Consider the following 25,601-nt stretch of genomic DNA (forward strand, 5'->3'; position numbering starts at 1 on the left):
CTTTTAATAGATCCAGAAATTTTTGTAAGATTAATTTTTCACTGAGGGATAGCCTTTTTTTAAGCCTCACATGTAGAAATATAAGTACCAGGACCACAGGCCAACTAATATTATTTTGTTTTCTAAAAATATTTAAAACTCTGTCTTCCATTTGGCATTGTGGTTCATGTTTATTCCTAAGTCAAAAGCCAGGGTTTCACTTTTCCTGAATCCTTTTTTGCTTAATAGTTCATAGCTGATCTCTTTCAAATGTCCATAGCACGTAGTATATTATATAATATAATTCTTCAGTAGTTAAAAATTATTTCATGTAGAACTTTCCATTTTAATTCTCTGCTCTATATAGCTTACAACAAATTTACTGGATAAACATTTTCAGGGAACCAATACAATAAATTAAAACTTTTAAATAGAGGGCACAAAGTTATGTTGTCATAGGGCAGTCAAAGAAGTGACTGATTTTTTTCCTTACAGTATATTACACTGGACACCTGCTTCTGACTTGTTTCTGCTATACTGGAAAAGTATTTTAAAAAATGGGGCATTTATGTACCTCTAGAATGAGCTCAGATACTGGATCAGACAGACGTTTCTCACAAATCTTCTACCTACTTACATAAGAAGCAACCCATACCAACTGGAACAATTTTGCACAAGCATAACAGAGGGTAACTGGAGTCATTACAGAATTTAAATAAAGTTCTGGGTCAACTTCATAGTGTTCTCCTCCCTTCCCCCTCCCCTCCGCTAACAATTAAAAAAATAAAACACAAACCTGTACGAACATGGCTTGAAATCAACTATGAGGACTTAGAAAGTAATTGGTTAGCAAATAATGGAATTAAATCACATCTGATTGTAAGTTCAACTTAGTTATCAGTCCTATTAAGGAGTTATGTTCTAACTGAGTAAGACAGCTATTCCCAATAAAAGGATAAAACAAAGTTCAGCTTCTTATGACCTACCAGCATTTCACTGTAATCTACTAGTAAGTTACTAGTTGGAATGATGGAATGTGTCAGATTTTTCACAGAATTACAACACAGCAGCATACAACGCTCGTTCCTTAGGTTGGCAGAGGTGCTTTTGCTACTCAAAGTAGCGCACAGGTACTTGTAGAAGAAAAGAGGGAATGGTAGTTCCATGGCCCCTTGTGGTAACACATTCCAAGCACCAAGGGCCATTGTTAAAATCTGAACCCATTAAGATAAATATGACAGGATAATACCACCCCCAGAGAATCCTAAGTGCCTTTCACTGGATGTACACTGCAAGTCTCAAGGCACTTAAGGGGTTAAGACATAATGCATGCACTAGTTCCCATCACATCATCTGAAGTCACATGAATCAGAACACACCAGTGTATGACACACAAGCTGTGTCAAAGAAATGCCTTTTTTTTTTTTAATTTTTATTGTTATTTTGTACAAGATGCTGGTAAGTGGGCATTATGCAGCTACTGCTGGGTTAACATAGACACCAGCTTTTCTCTACCAACCAGCTGGTCTCAAGTAAGGGTGTAGGACAGAGTGTGCTGCATCAGTAGGCAGTGTGTTTCTATCTAGTATTGGCAATATTGCTAATGTTGTAAAAAACAAAACAGTGAAAGTCTGTACATAGTAAATAAACCTAGCACTGGAAAAAGACCATGGCTTAGTGTATTTTTTTTTTTCCATTTGTTTTTCATTTTAAGAGACATGGGTGTAAAACAGAGTGAAATAATTCCAAGCCTTGTTTGTAGCAATTCAACCAGAAGCGCAGTATATGGCACTACAATGAAATATCGTAGATTACCCTGAACACAGTTCTTTCAGTTCATGGTTTGTTCGGAGCAAAGCACGAAAATAAAGTCTTCAAACAGATGAAGGTTAGAAGAGTTTCAGAGACTGATTTTGTTTCAACGTAAAGTGCAACAGTGCTGAAGTTTTCAAAGTCCTTTGTCAATTCTTTGCTGTACTTCACTATCATTTCAAAGAATCATAGAATCACTTAGGTTGGAAAAGACCTTTAAGATCATTGATTTCCTGCAAGCAGTATTATGGCACAAAGAATGCTGCCAGTTCATTACAGAGGACAGGATTCCTCAATTGATATCCCAGGTTTTTTGCTCTTTACTTATGCAGTGATGTTTGTAAAGGTTTAATAAATCCTTCTTCATACACCTTCAAAATAGCTTCACATACAAATCTGTATTGACTCTGAAAAAGAAAGTAGTTCCAAGTAAATTGAAAAGAAATGTAACTGAGCCATGTAATTCAGAATCAAAAAAAGGCATCTAAGTTTTCCCCATCCCATTCTATTGACAGGCCAAGAACTGTGCTTCAAAGTTAGTTTAGGAATCACAAAACAAGAGGAACTTCATATTATAACATCGCTTTTCTCCAAAGAACAGCAGCATGAACAGCACTTTGAAATATATACCAGAACTTATACCCACAAAACCACTACTATTATTACATCATCACCTATTCAGTAATTTTTTGCTGTTCATGTAATTGCTGAAATTTCACTGACCTGAGGTTTCCATGCATTGGTTTCAAAACACTTCTTTGTACTTACATTAATTCTGACATATTTATTGGCACCTACCCCTCAGAATTTGATAAAAATTAAAATTGTTTCATGTTTTAAAAAGCCAGAGATCCAGTTTCTTAACATTATACCATGTCTAACTCTGCAATATATTCAAGTCTAGCACCTGCATACACAGAGGCCACTAATTTTCTCTTAAAAAAAGAACATTTTAAAATCCTAGCAGTAATTATACTAGAATATAATGAAAATAAAACGAAATAAAATATCTGTTTTGTAAAGCACCACATGCAACACTGAACACTGCATAACAGTGTACATGCTAGTCAGAGAGCCAGCATGCCTGACTTGTCAGTGTTGTGGAGTCTCCTCTATGCAGTAATTTGTGATGTCAGACCTTAAATGGGCACAGGATTAGATTTTGTAATAAATAATTGTTTATTTTATTGTTGCATGTATATTGAAATTGTTAAATTTATACATATTTGTGTATCATTCTTATTTTGCCTAAAGCACCCCCTAAAGGTAACTCAACTCTCATACAGTACACACAAGCAAACATCTATGGATGGGGCCATCTTGTGGACACTGAGTGAATCTTTCAGGATATGCAAAATCGAAGTGCCAAAGGAAAAATTATAACAGCTAAAGTTTACGAAATGTTTAAAAATCCACTTAAAATCTTTTATTATCCTTTCCCTCTCTGAAACAGAAAACACCAGCATGTCACTGAAGCTTGAATATTCTGGTTTCTCTAAGAAAAATGAGAAGACCAGAAGATACTTAGAACATGCCATGAAAAAAAAAGTTAAAATTCTTACCACTGCACTTCCTACCTTTACTAATGAAACTCTTCCTCACTGTGTATGCTAGAGATATACTATTGATACTGTAGAGTCATCACAAATAGCAAGAACCTTCTATTATTGTTTTTCATGTATCCCTACATTCCTCATCCTTCCTATGCTAGGAAGAACAGCTTTTTTTTTTAGTGAAACATGAATACTCAACAGCAGCATTGAATAACAAATTACCTCGAAATGGAAACCCACATAATTTTTGTCAGTCTGAATACTCTCTGAATACAAAAGGTTTATTCAAATTTGATTAGAGGAACAGCAGCAAAAATACAAAAAATTCCTTCAAAATACTTTCTCTTTAAACACTACAACTGATTGCTGGTTAAAAAATCAAATCCTAGAACCAGGCAAAGCTTGGAACAACCAAGAGTTCCAAGTTTTTGCCATTGTTTGTTTTTTTGGTGGGTTTTTTGTTGTTTTGGGATTTTGTTGTGGTTTTTTTTTTCTGAAAGACAACACAACTCAATTTTTTAACACTTTTAGGTATTTGCTAAAAATGTAAACACAAACTGCTCTCAGAGGTACACAACATCTGACTGACACAAAAAGTTTCTAAATCTGTTCCAAAACCTTTACAATTCTGAAATATAATACATTAAAGTAAACCCCAAACATTGTAGATCCAGGATAAGTTTAGCATTTTAAGATACATCAAATGTGAGGAAAGCACCAAAAGAATCCTGGTAGCAAGTTACTTTTTTTACACTAAATACACTTAAAATTTCTTTGATCTATCTCACATGATATTTAACTACACATTTTTAAACTATTTCTCTGATTACATCCCTTTATTTGAGTCACTATAGAACAGAGATAAGACTTGCTTTCATTATAACTAAGGCAACATAAAATCTCTGAATTGCATCACTGAAGGTTTTTCTTGTATATCTTGGATCTTTTAATCTTTATCTTTTATACTATTTCCATTCTTAACATGCAGAATTAGGCTCCTGGCTTTCTCTATAGAGAAACTGGCCATTTTTTACATTATTTTCCAGGTATCCCTGAAACAGCTGATGCCTTTTTCAAGTTTTGGGTTGGTTTTTTTGGTGTGTTTTTTTGTGTGTTTTTTGTTTGTTTGTTTGGTTGGTTTTTTTTAAGTATTGCTCCTTTCCAATAGCCTTAGCAATTTATTCTTGCCTGAAGCCAAGGCTACAGCTACACTGGGTAAAGGTGACTGACCTCTTTGCAATAGTATCAACAAGTATATTAAAAGTATCTCTAATGATAGGACTAGGTACTACAAAAGTATTCTTCTGCAACACAGAACAGCAAGTATGATACTCACAGGTGTTTGGATCATCATGGCTCTTTGATCTCTCATGGTTCTTACAATATCTAATGGATAAACAGGCTGATTGCACTCAATGAGACACATAGCTGTCTCCATAGTGATAAGAACTCCTGTCCGTCCAATCCCAGCACTGAAAAAAACAAAACACACAAAACAGAAATTAAACCCATAGAGTTTAAGACCCTTCTTCCCAAGGATTCTCATGACTGATTGCTATGATTCCCATATTATTAGGGCAGGGGTTAGACAAATTGTGTCACTGGAAGCCTCCATCCTGCCTCAACAGTGCAGGATTGTCAGTCCTTTGAAGGGGGATTGCCATAACCCAGCCATCCACCAATTTACCAAGAGCCATTTGTTCAGATCATTTTACAAACCACACTAGTATCTAGGTGGTAACACAACACAGAGATACCTAACATACACTGTGCACTCCGTGTCAATTAGACCATTATGGGAACGACCATTATTGGCGTATTAATATCACAATAATGATAATTTTCTTAATAAGTACAACTTGTGCAAATTGAAAAGTAATACGTAGTAGTAACCCCTTTCAAGACAAGGAAAAACCACAGAATATACACCCTGGAATGGCAAAATTGTTAAGTGTTTACATGAATAATCTTTAGCTTAAAAACAAAGTAAATCTAAAGATTCATCTGCATATACACACATTTTTCCTTAAGTAGCAATCTTCCAAGACTGAATATTTAACCTTGACCTTCACAATAAATTTCCAATTCAAATTTTTCATCTTCATGAAAATTATGTTATGCTTTTGAAGTAGGAAACCAATGTTTCTCCGTATTTGAATACAGGACCAAATCCATATTTTCAGATGGCACCATCATCTCAACTCACACAACTACAATTCCAGCCAATAAATGAAAGTGCTTGCTTCTAAATTAGTTAGTATAAACATTCCAAATTTTGAAACTTATTCTGATTCTTAACCACAACTTCAAATTAAGCCTGGCCAAACTATTGCTTTAAATTTTTGCCCAGAAGGTGGCATTAAAGCTACTATATATTTCAGTGATTTCATGAGAATTTTATGTCAAGATGTAACTGTGCTGGTTATCTAAACTTATTCAATAGCATTTTATACGTATATCATTTATATGCAGAATGTTTTATTAAATACAAACAAGAAGAATATCTGTCAGAGAACCTAACAGAACCTAGCCTACTTGATATTTATCATATGGAAAAAAAATCTCACAAAAACATATTTTATGTATACATATAATTAAGAGTATCAAGAGTTACTTCAATTCACAAGAGTAAGTTGTTGAGAAAAACCCAACAAAACACCACCAAAAAAAAAAATACCCCACCACCAAAACCCCTGCACAGATCAATGAATGTAAGTACTGGAGTTGTTGCTTACTGCAATGTGATTACAATGTTAAATAACTGGTTAATTTTAATGTTGAATTCTCCTGTCCTCCCCAAAGCAGATACAACTAAATGTTTATTTCAACAATGAAGCACAGAAAAGCTACTTGATAAGCAAGTTCAGTTTGATGATTTAATAAAGTTGGAAAAAATAAAAAAGGATACCTGCAATGAACAACAACAGGTTCTTCTCTGCCAGCCCTCTTCTTTCGCACAAGACACACGAAATCTAGGAAATCGCTGGAATCATCAGGAACCCCATGATCAGGCCATGCTATGTACTGGATTTGGGTTAGCTGGCGGCTTTCCTCTTTCTAATTAGAAACATGAAGTTTATTCAAGGGTAATTCACATCCCATTAAAAAAAATTAAAACATTTTAAAAATCAGAGGTACATGTACAGCAACTTGCACTCATAATAAAAGTGGTTTCAACAACTAGCAGCACTTAATTAGTGTTAATCATACTAGATTTTATAATTACATAATTGTCTTAAAAACAAAAAAGGCAATCCACAATGTTAACATCTTCAAGAAGTCAGAAAAATTACACTCCCTGTTATAGCAAAGTAGTTCAACGATACCAATGATCTATCTGAACATGGGATTTACAAACCAGCAATCAAATTTCTAGCAAAACAAATGCAAACAGAAAGAGGCTGTATCTTACTAGATTCAATCAAAGTACTGGGATAGGGACAGGAGAGGCAGGACTTTCAGACATAAAAGCTTTCCTTTAGACCATATGAACAGCATTGTTTTGGATTTATTAATTTTAAAATTTATATAATTTTTTTCAGCATACAATACAAAAGGTGCAGAATGACTTGTTTTTCACTCTCCTGCCCCTTGCTCCAGCATCACAAACATAATTTGCCTCTGGTTAGTGGAGGGTACAAACCTCAGTGTAAAAGCAGTATCTTAAAGAACAGGAGTTACCACACTTGGAATAACCTCGAGGCATTGTTCCCTTGCTGATAACAAATTATTAATTGTCTCAACAGGACAAAAGGAAGGAATTTTAACCAAAAGGCAGCTCTATAAAACTGGCATCTCACCTGGCAACCCAAGCAATGAGAAATGCCCTGAAAATAATGCAATCCCTGTTCAAGAAAGTCCTTGTTTACATGATTCCAAATGAATCTTTCTCTCAACAGGATTTATCTTCCATCTATTCACACATGCTCTCAAAGATGGAATTACCAAGAACTGTTAGCCTTTACAAAGACAGATTTCCAGTTGCAATGAAATACCTCTAATGTGTCATGTTTTGAAAGCATTAAGTGAATAACAAGTTTCTCAACTTCTTTAATTACTCTTTTTCTTTGGCTGGGGCATGAAAGACACCACTGAAAACTTTGAAGACAAATAATGTATCTTTTATGTCATTTTAAACCAATTAATGTGATTACAGAAACTGAATCCCTGATATTTTGCCAGTGAAAGGTTTGTTATCTTTCTAAGAGCATAATGTATAATGGGTAAGTACACAGCAATATGACTAGCTTTTTAAAGGTCTCTAGAAAAAACCCAGTTCTATTTATGTGGATATGCCATCAAGTCAAAAAGAAAGTCTATTTAAGTAAGTTTTAGCTAGTCTGTGAGGATTTCAAAGATTAATACTGAAAAATATATATTATGGTTTTACCTCCAGATTAGTCAATGTCATTTCTCGAAAGACATAAGCAGGATTTCCTTCTTCTGAATGGCAGGTAATCTGGAAATTCCCATATGATGAGCTTCCTGACGGCTCTGGCCAGTACTGATGGCATTTAACCTAAAGTTAACACACTTTTAAGGATGCCTGTGTTTAAATTCATGGAGTATTATTTTCATTCTCTCTAGTTTCTTATACCTTTGTCCACTGAAGACTACTTTGATCATTTTATAATCACTAATAATTTACTTACCCGACTGTGTTACCTAACTATTGTTTATAAAATAAGGTATTGCAGATCCTTTTCAAAAGGACACATGTACCAGCTCTTCAGGTTAGTTTAAATGTAGATGGATGCCTTTGACCTTAATTACTTTTTAAAAAGTATATCTATAAATATTCCATCTTAAACTTGAATGAAAAAGATGCTGCTTTATAAACCCCCTAAATCCTAACCTAATCTTCTCAAAGCACACTTCTATGTAAAAAGAAAAAATTTATTTTTTAAAAAAAGGCATTAAGTAACAAAAAAAGTTACTAAACTAATGCAGAAATTCAGGGGATGCAGATGGCAGATTTCAAAGACTCTTGATCAAGTAATCAAATATGAATGCAGTTTTTCAGATATATTGCTTAAACACCTAATTACAGAGGTCATTTCAGCTCAAGTGTACTTTTGTTTTTCCAACCCACCTGGCAATTCTTTAAGAGCAGCCAGATTTGCAGACTTCCTGCTCCACTGAGACATCCTGGCATGCAGTGGGATAGTGATGTCAGTAGCCTCATGATCAGCTTTAGAGCAGGGAGTCTGCCTATGGGTATAAGACAGATAAGTCCTTTTATATCGTTATTAAGCAGCTCTCCAAAGAACTCCACAAATATAATTATTGAAGGGTAGGGGAACCTCAGAGAACTGCTATTGCAAGTCTGTTTTTACCAGATCTGTCAAGAAAACTCAAATGAAAAGGGCACTTGTACTGAAATTCCCTGTAATCATGTTTATTTGGGATCAGGCAGCATCATGCTAACATTGAGTTACTAAAGAATGGTTTAAAAAAGCTGCATCTTCCCTTTAATTATTTTCATTATATTTAGAGGCCTGACCTTCCAGCAAATACATTGTTATTAAAAAGTTGGAATATATACAGACAGCTGAACTAAAATCTGAGTTCATCAGAAGACCCTACAACCTACTGTAAATCCATCTTCGAAAGAAATCCTGGATGTTGACAAACTCCACTAAACTATTATTCCATATACTCAACCAGCCAGGGCTACTGTGAATGCTCCAGACTACAAACCAAGTAACTCTGGAAATACACTGTGTGGATGGTCCAGATTTGTTTTGTCTGTCTCCAAAGGACAAAGTTGCATAACAAACAAAGTTTTTAAGGCAAAACTGTAGCTTAAATAAAACCTCAAAACAAAAAAACCCAAACAAACCACAAAATAAACCTGAAGCCTTTTATAGCATCAAACAATTATTTGTGGTAATTCATATCTCTAATTAATTTATTACTAGCACTCTACTTTTACACATTTTTGTATGGAAATGACTTAATGGACAATGATTCATTCATGAGATTAAAAACATGTTTGTAGCCACAGAAGAACATTTTATGCAAAATTATAGATTTCAAGTTCATCCAAAGATGCTCAAGACAGCAAGGCAGGGTATCTTAACACAAAGCTGTGTTAGGCTGCCTTAAAGAATTAATCTCTTTACATATGAAAGAACCAACTTAGGAAAACGGATTAAATTCTTTGAGTTCCTTCATTTGAAATTTAGACAAAAATCCCATGAAAGTACATTCTAGTTGCTTTGTATTTTACAAAAACAAATTGAAGTCTAAAGATATTTAAAGACACATGTGAATACTTCAGTGTACTTGAAAAGTGAGCAAAGCTTTCATTTTAGCTAATGTTAAACATACCAGAAAGTTTAAAACATGAGCCATCAATCCAACAGCACTAGGAATACACTGCCTCTATGAAAAAAAGTCACATCATAATAGTATATGCCTCTAATCTTTTAAAAGCTAAGATTTTTATAAGATCATGCAAGTAGTGTTTAAGGAAAACTTTTACTTACTCTTCCCCGTTCAACTTGAGTTGTTAACATTACAACCATAGACGAGCCCTGTTCCCAAGTCATCTGCCAAAAATCAGGACATGTGTTGGGTAATGGACCTTGACAAGCAATGTACTGGTTTATTATTGTGGAAGAAGGGATTTCCATCTAAGAAAAGACAAAGTAATTATTTTCATTCTTACAGCAAATGAAAGTCAGGCATCAGACATTCAGTATTTAGTAACTAATACATTTAAAAGCACCAACCATATGAATCCTATTTATTATGTTAGTAAATACTGATTGGCACAGATAAAAATTCTTTTAAGTGTTTCATGTGGAAAATTACCACAAAGATCTAAGTACCCTTCACATTAACTGACAGTTACGTAGCTGCCACAATCAAGATTAACAGCCAAAAAAATAAATGACACACCAGGTCACAAACAATTCAGATACAAACATCTGCTCTGCAGGTTTCTGACACTAGCTTTCTAAATACTGATCTTAAATTTTTGTTTAATCTCTGTTTTCTGCTTCAGGAAGGAAAGGTAAGTACCTGTAATTTTGTTGCTACTGACAACCTTAAAAACAAGAAAAGTTATGTATAAGAAAGTGCTGCTAGATTAAACTTTGCTGATGTTGAATGGTATTGCCACGTTAGCAATCAGAAAATAAATATTTATTTCTCTGGTTGAGGGCTAGTTTCTCTTAGAGCCTTTTCAGTTTCTTAATTTCATTTACAAAAACACTTGCCACAAAGCATTAGCAAATGAAATATATCTAGAGTAAATGTCAAACCATCTGATTTGGTTTATCAGTCATTCTAGTCCAAACTAGATTTATGCATTTATTTTTTTAAATCAACTTCCCCGTTGAAAACCTTCAAAATTACTTAATGTCAGAAGCTCTTTTGAAAACTACCACTCACATTTATGTAATTTGCATTGATGTAATCTTCATTACTTTTTAAAATGACCCGTGTAGCATCATCTGGAAAAAAATGTTTAGAAAGATGTTAGTTATTTATACCCTTAAACATTAACCTCAGTAAAATACTTTCAGAACACATATACAAACACACATACTTACAAGGCGAAATGTCTCTGTATCTATTTTTTGAAATGTTTTGAGGTAATCTGGCACAAGACATTGTCATTCCAGGCTTTTTCCTATACAATTGCTAAAAGACAAAACCGATGGTCAGACCATAGTAGGTCCAAATAACTCACTAATACATTATTCACCTAGAGGTACTTTTGAGAACATAAACTACTGAGCAACAGCAGCTTCAACACACGTAAAAACACTTCCAGAAGAAAGCACTACGAATTATTGCATGGGATCACTGATCAAAGAAGGCATCACGATTTGCTTAAAGTGAAACTGAACCTTACATTTTAAGCTTCCAGAAGAACACTGATCCAGAGAAAATGAGTATTGCATAATGGTAAGGGAACTGACTGACACTGACATTCCACACAGTGATTTTGGGCAAGCAATTTGTGTTGTGTACAGGCATCCACCTCCAAATAAGTTGTTTTGCTTTTTCTTTCTCTCATTTCTCCTTCTCTATTTCAGTAACTCAGAGTGAATCCTGGGCTACCCTGTGCGTTTCCTACCCAAAGAGATTTGTTTCCACTCATGCCTCAGCCATGCACTGCCACCACCTTTGTGCTGCAAACAGTGTCACTGGAATGATCTAGGTTCAAGAAAAAGTACTCAGTAAAATTTTAAAAATTGAACGTGTTTCGGAGACTGAAAATGGTTCAGGAGGGATTTTAAATAACTTTTGAGAAAAATATTTTTTCCCATATATGAAAGTAAACTTTACCAAAGGTCTTAAATAATTGTATTTATTTTATAAATACATGTTGTAATACATACTATGCTAGGTCTTTATTTGGTGAAGAATTCACAGAATTCACACTGCTCTGATTTACAAACTTCCTGCTTCCTGCTTTCAGTCACTTGATCTCATATGAGCAGTAAAGATGGAATATCATGAAGGCACAAGCCAGTGCTAAAAAAAGCCTATAGCTATCAACATCTTAGGTCTCCACAGGAAGTTCACTGTTCTTTTTAAGTATATAATTTAAAAAATCAACTACTTATAAAAGACATTGTTACATTAATCCTTCAGATTAGGTTTGTATTTTCCATTTGATAATTTTACCTTCCCTCACTGAGATTGCCCACAAAATGTCAACAGCTGAGCTGTTTCTCAGTTTCTACAGTACCTTAGATATGGAATGAAGGCCTGAGTACAGAACACTTATTTTGGTACTCATTTTTCAGACTTCACCTCTATTAAAGTATTATTTATTAGTATAGGTTCCCAATAACCACAAAATGTTGTAATTAATCAAAAACACTTTATAACAGATGACACTGAAAGTACTATTAAGAATATTCTATAGCATAAGTTTACACATGTAGTGTTTCAATATAGGACTGGATTGGTTTTGTTATTTTTCTTTTGAGAGCATAAGTCAATTGTTTTGCTAGAAAATGCTGATGTTATGGAAATTTGACTGGAACCTGCTCTGCTTAAAACAGTTATTATCCCAAGACTTGGAACTTACACAAAGCGACAGGTGACACGGTACTCACATCAAACTGAGCCAAAACAGTTCCAGTGATAAGCCCCTCTGCTAGCTGAATCATGGATTCCCTCAGAGCATTATCATCTTGATGGACACCATCAAGTGGAGATTTCTCAGGGATGTACTGAAAGTCAGGCTCGCTCTCCACCTTCTCTTCCACAACATCATAGACAGCTGTAACAAATAAGGGTATGAATGCTCTGACTGAACATGCTGTTCAGCATTTATTTAAGTCATTTATTTAAAACAGCAAAAAGGGACAAGTGTTTCTCCTGTAGAAAAGTCCACATTCATGAATCTATTGACTTTAGTGTCTTCACCTGCAAAGAGACTTCACTAATCATTATATTTCATGACAAAACTATTTTTTTTACTGGTAATTTTAAGTGAAAGCACATAAATGACTGCTAAAATTTTCATCGAAACTCATGTTATACCTTGCTTGGACTCAGGCAACTCCCTAATCTCAGATTCTCACATCATGCCTCTGAAGTCATTATAGTCACATTTATATTTGTAATTTTAGTTCACTTTGAACAGATTTTAGTCTTCAGTAATTAGGGCAAGATGTACAAAATACCTGTGAAAATGGCATTAATATATGCCACTTCAATGCTACCAATGTTGTGTCTGTGCCTGCCTATAAGTGAACTGGAAAGTAATATACAGCTTCTAGTATATTTAACAGAGGCTATTAGAAAGCCTGTTTTTAAATTATACCCCATCACCACGAAGGAGGGAACTGGCAGCTCCTCACTTCTACAGCACAAATGTTTTCATCCAGAATACAGAAAAAATCAACACACAAGGACAAAGTGCCTTAGTAAATTTGTAAACAAAGCTCACAGTTTGATCTGAAGAAGAAAGTAAGCACACAAAAGCTGCAAGAGAACTTAGACACAGAAAGAGAGCACAAGAAAGTGGGGTGTGCAAATCAGTAAATAAAGGAAAAAAAAATTAATGAGGTGGCTGATACACTCTCCTGAAGTAATTTCCAGTTATTCCAATTAGTTTTCATTTTGCTTTTTCCTGTGCAACTGTATTATAATGGGAATGTGCAGGAGAATTAAATCCAGTGACCATCTGCTGGCAATGCTCCAACAGTGTATTTCATTAATATACTGCACAAGCTGTTATTTAAACTGCAGTTTAGCAATTTTTCTATTCAAGTAGAAACGTTAGCAGTCATTCTGGATAGTTTTAAAAACATTTGGAAGGTTTTTGCATATATCAACCTTCAAAGTCATCCAAATACTGGTTCTTTGGTGAGGGGTTTTTGTTTGTGTTTGCTTTTTATTTTCTTTAAGGGAATAACAGCAACATCAGAAACTGCATTCAATACCCATGTAACTTTCTGGACATTTTTATCAATGAGAGTGCGAACAAAATTTAATTAAGTTCTTTGTTAGAAAAGAAAATCATCTCTGATTTTCATATTGATTTTAAACACTTAGTTATGCACAGCTCCTTAGACTATGGGATTGATCTAATTTTATAGAATATTTTGTGCTGTTGCAATTCCTTCTCAAGGATGGGAGTTCTTTCTCAGAAAGATGTTAAGCATTTCATCTTGGGACTCAAAATGGAGGTTAGAAAAAGACAGAAAGGTGTAGATTTTTTTTTAAAATTTATTTTATTATTGTGGACAAATCACTCACCATTGGGTCGAACTAGGAGTACAAGTTCCCCTGAGTGTCTCTCACAGCTAGCTTTAATAAACATAACAACTTGATCATGGGTATGTTCTGCTATATCCCTGCCGTTAATCAGCACAACCTGGTCCCCTTCATTCAAACGAGGGACACACAGATCAGCCTGTAAGGTGACAAAAAAATAAAATAAAATTCATAAAACAAGCCATCTCCAATTCTGACCTTAAATTAGCAACTTAAAGCAACTATACTTGGGCACTTCAATCCCAATAGTTTAGTTGCTATGGTTGCTGCACTGTATTCAAATGATAAAGTGTTACACAATAGATAAGACAGTGCCATTCACATGAACAAATCAATCTGCAACTGGGAGGTGACTGTCATTTTAACATCTTTTAGCAGCTGTTACTTCACTCTGATTGAAGCCAAAAGCTCCTCTCTTTGAATCACGTTTTGTACAAGCAATTAAAAAGCAGGATGTTCTTTTCTTTAAAGGGAAGGCAGTAATATGACAAAGCCTTGTCCAAATCAATTTCACAGGCTTAAATGCTTCAGGTGTGAAATATCACAACTGTAATGACAAGAGTAAGACAAGGATTGAAGACAATGCACAAATCCCAGTAATTCCAGAGAGAGAAATCAGTAACAAAAATAATTATTATAATCACAGTCTAAACATCATTGCAGAAAAGAAAGAGCACATGCCATTACCAAATATCTTTGCCTTAGAGAATGGATGTTTAAAGTATTAAAGCAAAATTATTTATGTTATTAAATATATCAGAGATAATAATTAACAGAGACAAGAACAATGCTCTTGGAAAACACTTTCATAGTTTTAAATAGAAAGAAAAAAAGAAAGTTGTACTTCTTAAATGTTAGCAAATAAACAGTTCACTCTACTCTAAAAGGTATAAACAGAGCTGACTTTGCTCAGCTAAATACCTGGTCAGTATTTCTGGCAACCAGTTGACAAAATACTGTGCCTAGTCTGAAGACACTACTTGTAGTCACTAAACACCAGTTACAACAATCAGACATGATTAATGATGTCTGATTTTAATCTAAATCTTGGCATTATTCAGCTACATCTGCCACTAAAATAAGAGCAATTTGCTATCTTAGTTATTTTTAACATACTAAAAGACAAATTTATCTGAAACTATATGAAAGCCTACATTTTAAAAAAGCTAATGAAGTGTATTTTTAGGATGACACAGATCAAGATACAGTGCATACTGAACATCTGTAATTCCCTGGAATTTTCAGGAATTTTGTTTCAGTAAGAAAAAAGTATTTTTGAGGATTGAAGAACTTTAGAAATATATGTAGCCCCACCAAATTCCTATTGCACATGATTTGCTCTATTAGGTTAATGTTTAGCACAAACTCATTTTCATAGGCAGCTATGAAATAATTTGCAGTTCTGAACACGTAACTCAAGGCACACAGGTATTGCTACCAAGTTTTTTTGCATAACTTACAGGTGTTCCTGGAGCTACCCTGGACACTATTACTGGCATCTTCTGATCGTATCCACCCTTGAAAAGCAAATTAAAACAGTAATAAATCACACACGACAGAAAACAGTCTTAACAGACATGAAAGGAATAGATGTGCTGTTACCTTTACATTGAAGCCAAACCTTCCATTTTCATCCGGTTTCATTCTGATCATAACGAGATTGTCATGGGGAACTCCACCATTGGGCTAGTAAACAAAAATTACATTATATCAATATATATTTTGTTCATAGGTCAACTTTGAGGTTATTATACGCAATAATTTTGTGGTTTCCTCATCAAGTAATTACTCCTGGATGCTTCAGAAAAAGTCATCTGATAGTTCAAATGTATTATCTTGAGTTTTGCAAAGAAAGGAGAAGATACACACACACAAGCCATAACTAAGCTAAAAGTGTGTTTTGTCAGAGAAAGACCAAATTATGAAACAGAAAACACTAATAGCTTCAAGCTGTCTTTACCAAATAGAAACTCCTTAAATATGTTTTAATTAAGATCACAGTGAAAACGTTGCAGGAAGTATGTAATATGATGAAAAACAAGGCAATCAAAGGTGTAATGTTGTTAATAAAAACAAAAATACAACAGCAGCAAGCAAGGACAAATTGGTTCCATATCCCCTACATCATTTCCAATGTGGTGGTGTATGAGGTGTGACATGTTTCACACTGATCAAGCCCTGACAATTTTAGCTGCCTTCTTCCTGGTTTCATTTTGATTATAACACTGTTAAAGAGACTACCAATAAACTGGGGAATAATATATACTTTTTTTCATCTGGGAAAATCAACTTTGTGCCATTTAAATGATTTTTAGTTTGCTCCTATCACTATATATTTCACAGACTGATTGTTGACTGGTATTTCTGTGGTTTCTACAGTGGATATGTGTATTACTAAAGAAATGTGTTCCAAGGAAGTACAGTCAAAACAGAAGACTCATTCAGAAAGGAAGAAAACATTTCTATGTGTAAGAAAGTTTAAAACCTGCAGATTCAACAGGTGAAAGTCTGCTCAAGTTGGCTCATAAAAAGTTACCTGAATGGCAGGTGCTTTAAGCTCTTGGTTAAAACAGAACAAATCTCAACCAAAACACTGACAGTAGCAAAAAAAAGATGAAAAATTTGGGGAAGGAGAGGAAAGTAACACTGTAAGATAGGTTAGTGAAAATGAAGAGGTCTTAGGAAGTCTGATCATATGCAAATTGTTCTAGTCTATGTTCACTGGCACTGGAGACATGACTCACATTCCCGAGCAGAGTGAACCACCAAGTCTTCACCTGCAGTGTTTGGCAACTTCTGTGCCATTGCATTCCCCAGACAAAAGTGGAATAATAATTTCCTGTTTTAACAGGCCATTCTGAGCAGCAGTTTATAATTAAAATCCTGAAGAGAGCACCGTATCTCATCATTAACCTGTTTGACTGAAGGGACTCATGGCCACACCTGCTGTCAAATACTTCTGGACATTCTCAGATTGGATACTTAGGGATTGCAGATGGAGTTAAAAGTTATTTCCATAACCTGTTCTACTACCCTTCTAAATACTATCTACATACATACAACAAACAAAGGAAATAAAATGGGTAAATGAAATAAAAATGGTGAGAAGTTTTCCTTAAAATATTTGAGATGGAGCAGCAGAAAAGGCTTTCATGGTACAAGAACCTGAAGTGCATCCCTGGTCAGAAAAGCAACTCTGAAAAAACAAACAAACAAAAACCCCCCCAAAACCACCACACATTCCAAATCCTAAATCTACAATTTCACAAAAAAAATTGTGAGTCTCACTGTGTTCCTTCTCCTATAATACCTAAAATAAAGAGCCATCAGCAGACTAAATGAGATGTCCAATTACAACACTACTGCCTTAAGTGAGGCTGCATAAGTGCAGCCCATCAGACCACAAGCAAACAACCACACTGACAATGCACAGAGAAAAAAGAATCTCATTCTCACGCAGCTGTGTTGGTTTTGCAGAACTAAAAAGACTTAAAAAAACAACTGAAAGTTATTTTTGTCAATTTGGTAAAGACAACTGAATACAGAGCAGAAAAACTTGATGAGTAAAGTACTGTTATCTTTCAAAACAGAACCATACTTTAGTATGACTCAGGTAAGCACTGACAGAAAACAAAGCTGTTAAAAAACCTGTTTCATTATTTAGTTAAAACATTTTTTTACAACACTTCCAAAATGCTCATAAATTTACAAGTTTCATTTTTGTTGTGTTATTAAAAAAACAGCTATGAAATTAAATAAGAGGCTTACGGGAATCTTAACTTTGCAATAAGTCCTGAGAGAACATCCTAGGCTGAGTTCAGAAAGCAAATAAAAATAAACCTAAGGCATGTCTTATACAACCATTTTAGGAGCTGAGTCATCATTTCAAATGTCTGAGGTTGGCAAAACTGTTTATACAGTATTTGCTACATCTGGATGTCAGACAGTTTTCCCATCCTGCAAAACGTTTCTTGTCCTACATCAGTATAAAACCAAGAACCATCTGTAAATTTCTGGAAGGACAAAAAAAAAAAACAACACAACCAAAACAACAAACAAAAACAAAACCAAAACAAAATTATCATTGAGATCTCACTTCAGTTAAACAATAATCAACGGACTGGCTTACTCATCTAGCATGTGCTTAAGCATGAAAAAAGAACTTTTGCTCAGATTTTTACATTCCTCATTACAGGCTTCTGGGTAGAGTCTCTTTCTTGGAAATTCTAATAAGAAATGCAACCACAGACTTAAGAAATCTCTCCTGACAACACTGCTGGTAAGCACTTTGAAAGCACTTTACAAAAGCCAGATGAAACACCAATGGGAGTGGAGTGTTTGCAGTGTCTTCTTTAAAGATGTTAAATGACTCCTCAAAGGAAAGGTAAGAAAGTTCTGCACGTGCTGAAAAGCTCACGTTCAAAATGTTTGCATATCCATCCCAGTGCAGTCATTTGATGACAACTGACAAAGGACAGAGAACACAACTCCCTGAAATGCATCAGAAACAAGTTCATGAAAAGCAGGGCTACCATTCCAAGAAAAAGCAGAATGGTTAAACTGGATCCAAAAACTTACTGTGGATTTTTCAGGTGATGAAGGAACATCAAATGTTTCATTAATATGGTTATCCAGTTCTTGCTGTGAATGTGAATTATTAATTTGGTTCCAACTGTTCTTTTTAAATTGTTTGGGTGGTAATGCAGGAGGCTGCCCATCTATAGAAGTCTCTTGAGATCTAAACACCAAAATAGAAGTACAAAGTGGAATGATCATGAGATATTGGCAGTTCAAGGCTCCAAATAAACTGTAAAAGCTAGAAGAAACAAAAGAATTTGAAAGCTGAATATCTGTATGTATTTTTAGAATCTCAAAAATTACTGTGGTGGAATATATTGAAAGTATATGTTTGGACATGTGACTGCTTTTTTTCTTGGCAACCATCTGTACACAGAATCAGTAAGTTCATCTTCTAAGCATGGCTTTTTTTCTTCTTAAATGCTTTTAACACTCTTAACCTACTTGATATTGAAATATTATAAAATTCACGGTATTTATACTCTGCACTCTTGCTAAAAAAATATTAACAGATATCACTTACTGTGTTTCCTCAGTAAGAAAATCAATTAGTTTGCATCTTTAATGCCTGCAATTTAAAACTTAAAACCAGACAAAAGCGGCATAAGAAAGTGCTCGAGTCTAGTTTTTGGCTTTTGATCTAAAAATAGGAGGAGTGCAAGCTGAAGAAAATTCAAGTGTCCTCCCGCCTTTATTTGAAAAGCCTGCTGGAAATCAGTGTTAAATTTTAATTTTTGTATTTAGAAGTATATGCATACATTTCAATTATTACTTTTTTCCCCTCTCTTGAATAGCTTTTCCTTTGAAACCTGTGCAGTTTTGAAACATTTGTAAAAATGGCATTCATCACATGCATTTTTCAATTGAGTTATAAAACCATTACTGAAAATTAAATAGCACAAAGTTCTACTTATATTTTAGATCTGCAGGAACTCTACTGAAGATTAATTAAAATGTTTTGTTTATGTATCATATGGATAATTTCCTTTATTAGTCCTTTTGGAATAAAAGCTTAACTGAATTATTTGTACTACATACATATATATGATTCATCTTTCATTTTATGGCTTTATATTTAATAATCAAGAACATTTTGAGAGGCCCAAAAGGGCAGTTAGCACAGCTTCCATTAACATAGTTTGAATGCTAGTTTCTAAACACCAATGAGAATACATTCCTTCCTCCCCATGAACCACATTAAATGGAATTATTAAGTAATGACTTATGACAACAGTCCATTGATACTAGAGGCAAACCCAAAAATAAACAAGAATGAAGTTACATCCGCAGCTAAATCTAAAGAGAACTACCAAAACCGGGTGGCACCCATTGTCCCTTCCTTGAAACACACTGGTGCTGCTCCCTTTGCTCAGCCAGCTTACCAGGAAAACAAAGATACACTGACTTTTTGGATCAGCTTGGGTTGTTGAACTCTGCTGGTTCAACAGGGTTAATTGGTTCATCACGGGGTCGACCACTGCAGAGGGAGCCAGAAATAGGATCCTGCCCCTTTCGTTATCAGCAACTGCAGCAGAAACTCAGAGCTTAACATCCTCTAAACAGCACGGGTGACCACGTGAGTGGTCCTACTGTATTGAACTGGTCCAGCCACAACAAACTGTTAGCAGGGTGAGGCTCTCGGTATGAGATGGCATAACGTTTGAAGGTGCTGCAGGTTAGAAAACTTAAGGCACACATCAAATTCCATACCAAATAATCTCCTTTTATGCAAGAAAAGAAAGGCAGATCCCAGATCCACATTTTGAAGTAAAACCAAAAACAGATCACACTTGTCTACAGTGATTTCAAATAAAGGATGAACCTCTCAGCAAGCATGAGAATTGAATGGGAAATGAAACACTTCACTTTGAAAAAAACCCCATATTTTCCATTTCATTTTTTTAAAAATGTAGTAAGATTTCTTAGAAAACAAAATATTGATACCATTTTTGTCAATGTATGAAGACAGTACATTTGAAAAGATCCTAACAGTATTTTTTCTTCATGTTTTTGCTTAATTTCAACTTTTAGAAAATAGGGGTTTTTTCAGGCAGTGCTAAAATATATATATACACTGATTATTCAGTATCTGATGTTTGAGGAATGTTCTAAACACACTAAGAAATAAATATAATATATCTTAACATTTTTCAATGCAAGTGGCAGTAAAAAAGAGTTGTTTTTTTTTTCAGGATAAGCTGCTTTGTAATTCATTTTCGTGGAGAAAAACGTGATGATTACCAACATTTGTAAAATGATTTTTCAAGGCACTTATCAATTATGTAGACATCGACTTACAGAGGTCACCCAGAGCTTTTTAACTGCCTGTGTATTTATTCATTCAAGTCTGGCCAGCACAGACTATTCAGCCTTTAAGTGAAAGGGAACAGAGTTATGTATTTTTCTGCAAACAATTACTCCTGAGAGTTTTAAACTGAATTAAAAAGGAACAGAAACCATGAGCAGACACAAAAGAAGCCTTCTGATTAAAGTAAAAGACAAGATCTTATGGTTGACTTGATTTCTGTACATACACGACAACAAACATGTATAAATTCCTACTGAACACACAAACTTATAGAAAAGATTTGAAAAGTTACTTAAATAAGCATTTTAGAAACAGCAATGCAAGTACTGTAATATATTAGCATAATGAATTGTGAGAACTAACAATCAAGCCTTGGGCAAAAACTTCATTGCTTTATATTTGCCCAGTCAGCTCTGAATTTCCTTATGAATGCTTAGACAATGGCAGTGAAAGCAGCCTATTTTGCAGGCAAAGCAGCTCTCTGTTACTGCATTCAGCAATTTACATAATAATAACACACAAACCCTCGCACTGACAAGCTTTTGGGTATTTTTGTTACAGATACCCAGTCTGACCTTTTAATATATTTAGCGAGTTTCATACACAACCCTGTAAATTTATTAAACTAAACACATCACGTGCTTTGGCAATTTAGGGTTTATAATTACTTCAGGGAACTACAAGCAGAAATCTCTCAGTTTAGTTTTGAATAGTACCTGCAGATGAAAAAAGAAAAAGTGAAATTAAAGGCTGTATTAGCTAAGCTGTAAGATCTTTCTAAACTGCACTGAAACTCATTTCTTTTACTATGTTGACTCCAAAGTCAGAGAGCTCATTAAACCTACTGTCAGGTTAGTCCCTCTGTCTTACACATGTAAATTTGATCAATAAATAAAAATAGCCTACAAATTAGCAGATGGACTACTCAAATCTTTTCACTCATAAAAGGTAAATTTTTAGGAAATGGCTTTTTGGACTGTAAAAATATATATATAAAATGTACAGCAAATACTAACTTCATGACTGCTACTTTCTTTCATTAATCTCAAATCTTGAACCAATAACATCACCTAAAACTTTCAGAAGACCCCAGCAGAGTTCATGTATTTTGACAGTCAATGTCCTCATTCATAAAAATATCTTATTCTAGGTATCTATATTGGAAAACTAAAAACCACATTTAAGCTTCCAACAAGGGGAAAACCAAAATCCAACACTTAGTGATGGAGTAGCAATAGTTTTTCTGCTTGGGCACAGCCACAGTTGTGTAACTAATTTACAAAACCACTTCCTCTCTTTTTAAGACTCATTTCTATGGTGACTTGCATAAGAAATCAGGTATTAAAATAAACAAATCTCAAGGATGCTTGGGAACATCTTTTAGAACTTAACTTAGAGTAAAGGTAGATGAACAGAGGACAACTGTTAAGAATTGTGCTCACTTCACTGTAGCACATCATTCTAGTATTCAGTAAGGGTTTCTCATGACTGACTTCAGCTGGAAGTCTTGGAATAGAAGGAACCTGACCCTGTACGGCCTCTGTACAGCAAAACTCAAGTATGAGAAAAGCTTCACAAGTGTTTGAGTTTAGAGACTCCCTTGCCATGTGAATAGGTTAAAAAAGCAAAACCCCAAAAAAGGGGATTTTATATTACTAGGCCAAATGAGTGTTTTATGGAAGCTAAACAACCAGCTGATGGCCAAATGATAACTAATGTAGCCTATCACAAAAAAACACCTTGTGTTATTTTACAGAGCCTTTAAAATTTAGGATGCTATATCCTTCCCTAAAGTTATGCACAGTTCAAAGGGAAAGTACCCTTTAAGCTTGGTTTTTAAATTGGTTCAAGTACCTTTCCTGAGGATTTTTTTTCTGAGACCTCAATAAGTAATTCTGTATGTCCCATTTTATATTCTCATAAGGTTTTGAAACCATTTGTACCATTTCCTTGCTAAGAGATATTATATACAATTACGAAGGCAAGTTTAGTATTACACATATAGCTACATACAAGAAGGTACAGTGGCAGTGTTAATAAGGTGTATATTGTGCACCTTTTCTCCCTAATTCATCTGTACATTGGCCACAAGCTATTGAGTATTTAAAATCTTTGACTAACTCAGCGTTTATTTGCCATCCTTCTGGACTTAATACACAAGAATAGCTTTTATTTTGCCCATCATAGCATAGTAAACATCCAGTACCAAGCATATTAAGCACAGAAAAAAGTGTGATATTGCTATGTTAATTATATATATATATACACATACACACACACTCTATAACAACAGACAAAACATACTAGGAAACTCAGAATGCTGGGATGTCAAGAAGGTGTTTTGGTTCAGTAATTTGTGAAGTTCATGCATACTTCTGTGCCTTGGCAAAAAGCAGAATTTCCAAACACACAGGAATTAAACCCAACATATTTCAGCTGTATAAAAAAAAATCTCCTTTTGGCACATGCAGATACTGATTGTCATATTACAGCTAACCCAGATTTTGGGTGGGTGAGGAAGGTTTTGGAATCCTGCACAAGGAATACATCAGATATAGGTCTTCTGTATAATTTCCATCAAGTCTTATACTAGTATTCCCTAAACAACAGCTAACTTCTTATTAGTTTCCGGTTCTGACCAATCCAGACATTTAAGGGTGAAGAGTTCTGACTCATCCTCAGAAGCCCTTCATGTTATCACACAGTAACAACCAACAGAACTTACGGTGATGATTCCAGTATGATGCTGTTAGCCTGGGTGGAAGACGGAGATCTGTGATTTACAAATACTTCACTTGGGGAAGTGTGAACTACATGGTCCACTAAATGTCCAACTGATGAGGGTCGTAACCGGGCTCCTTCTTGAGTGAAGGCAGAGTTGCGACTACAAGGGAAAGTAAAGCAGTGCAGTGTGAAAAGAATTTTTAATAATGTGCACTTCTTAGACCACTAGAAAAGACTGCTAGAGAGCAATTTTTTCCTCTCTATGCATGCTTATGTTCATATACATATTTTTATTAAATAATGTACTGCTTCAAAAGTAATTGAAACAATTAGTTGTCAGATCAACATGCTGTATTTCATAATTTTCTTTTTAAAAGTGTCCAGAAACTATTATCATAAACACTAAATGGCTAATATTTTTGTTCTTGTTTGTTTGGTTTTTTTGTTTGGTTTGGGTTTTTCTACTTAAGGAAGCCTGATCTAGAGAGGTCCCTTACAATCCCTATCATTCTGTGATTCTGACACCTGACCCAAAGTACAGCCAATGAGAAGAAAAATGAACCCCTAAGAAGAAAAAACCTGGCTCTGTTAACGGCAGAATTTAACCTGAATTCATTAAGATGAACATTTTATCCCCTGCATCTTTCTTCTTGAAGAACCACAGGGACTGCGACTGTCTGTGAACCACAACCTTCTTCTCAAAAACTAGCATAGTGACACAGACATCTTTCCGGAAGTGCTTTGAAACATGCATGGTTATAAGCATCACTATTACAGAATTTTTACAACACATTTTAAATGCTACAGATATTTGCAACAACAGTTATGGAATATGAAATTGCAATACAAAATGTTATGCAATACAAAACTGGGTAATACTGACTCTTAAGCCGGTTTCAGCACACTGAGAAAATTGGTTGTTTTTAAAAAAAAAAGCAGAATGATTTTTCACCAACTATAAACATAAGACAGAAAGCTCTGTCATGTGGAAGAAGCTTGGAAAGGAAATGCAGACAAACTGAGGGAATTAAAACTGCATGGATTTTCTGATTAAGTAATTTCCCACAGTGTTTTAAGAAGTTGTATTTATCAGAATCAAATATTTCCAAATTACCACACAGATTTTATCATCAGGACTTTTTCTAAGCCAAATGAGTAATTTAGTTTTAACTATGCTTCAGAATACTCAAGCTCTCACATTTAGGGTAGCATGCTACACCTTAACTTTTTATATGTTGAAAGAGAAGCACCTAAAATTCACTCCCAAACAATTTCTCTTATCTAGAAGTACATGTTCCTGGGAACCACTCGGCACACAATTTTTTAAGTTGTCTCCTTAACACATGAATCCTTCTATTACACAAGAAGGTCGCTCACATCACAGGCAGACAGTCATTTCCTTTGAAGAGAAGTTTTGACATTACTTACTGGTTTGGGGTTCCAGGTGGAGACCTCGATGGTAGGCTCTGTGTTTCCAACCTATCATCAGAGAGCGAGTTCCTACTCACTACTTCCCAATCCATCCCACTCATTAATTTCCGTGCTAAGGGTTTACTGGGGGATCTAGAAGAAGAAAGTAGAATGACTAACCAAAAACTGTATGAGGTAAGAACAATATTACATAAAAATTCACCACACTGAAACTGATGTACTATCATAGGAAATCAAATTAGATGGAAGAAAGGAAAAGTAATAATGGAAAACTATATTGACATGAGTAGTTCTGTATTTTTTCAATATATTGCACTTCATTTTCTATACCTTGTACAAGAATGTCAGTGAAAGACAAGTCATAAAATACTATGGCCTGGCAGACAAGCAAGACAGAAGAGGAACCCACTAAAGGTCCCTAGGCATTTCTCACTCCAAGTAACACAATTATTCAGCCATTTCAG

The 25,601-nt window shown here is 34.7% G+C and overlaps 1 protein-coding gene across 1 annotated transcript in view; it reads right to left on the reverse strand.

Moving 5' to 3' along the window:
- Window positions 1–2,020: 2,020 nt before the first annotated feature.
- The window catches only part of PTPN4 (protein tyrosine phosphatase, non-receptor type 4 (megakaryocyte)), a 71,154-nt gene continuing 47,573 nt past the window's right edge, over window positions 2,021–25,601 (reverse strand). The window contains exons 14-27 of the mRNA XM_009996045.1: window positions 25,135–25,269; window positions 23,708–23,866; window positions 18,675–18,834; window positions 15,699–15,782; window positions 15,557–15,613; window positions 14,079–14,235; window positions 12,428–12,594; window positions 10,907–10,997; window positions 10,746–10,807; window positions 9,836–9,982; window positions 7,735–7,863; window positions 6,253–6,401; window positions 4,681–4,816; window positions 2,021–2,198 (exon numbers count right to left, since the gene is read on the reverse strand). Of these exons, the coding sequence (XP_009994347.1) occupies window positions 2,112–2,198; window positions 4,681–4,816; window positions 6,253–6,401; window positions 7,735–7,863; window positions 9,836–9,982; window positions 10,746–10,807; window positions 10,907–10,997; window positions 12,428–12,594; window positions 14,079–14,235; window positions 15,557–15,613; window positions 15,699–15,782; window positions 18,675–18,834; window positions 23,708–23,866; window positions 25,135–25,269 (1,720 nt within the window). The 3' untranslated portion in view covers window positions 2,021–2,111. The remainder of the gene's footprint in view (window positions 2,199–4,680; window positions 4,817–6,252; window positions 6,402–7,734; window positions 7,864–9,835; window positions 9,983–10,745; window positions 10,808–10,906; window positions 10,998–12,427; window positions 12,595–14,078; window positions 14,236–15,556; window positions 15,614–15,698; window positions 15,783–18,674; window positions 18,835–23,707; window positions 23,867–25,134; window positions 25,270–25,601) is intronic.

The sequence above is a fragment of the Chaetura pelagica genome, unplaced genomic scaffold (assembly GCF_000747805.2).
Source record: "Chaetura pelagica isolate M959 unplaced genomic scaffold, ChaPel_1.0 scaffold3, whole genome shotgun sequence".
NCBI lineage: Eukaryota > Metazoa > Chordata > Aves > Apodiformes > Apodidae > Chaetura > Chaetura pelagica.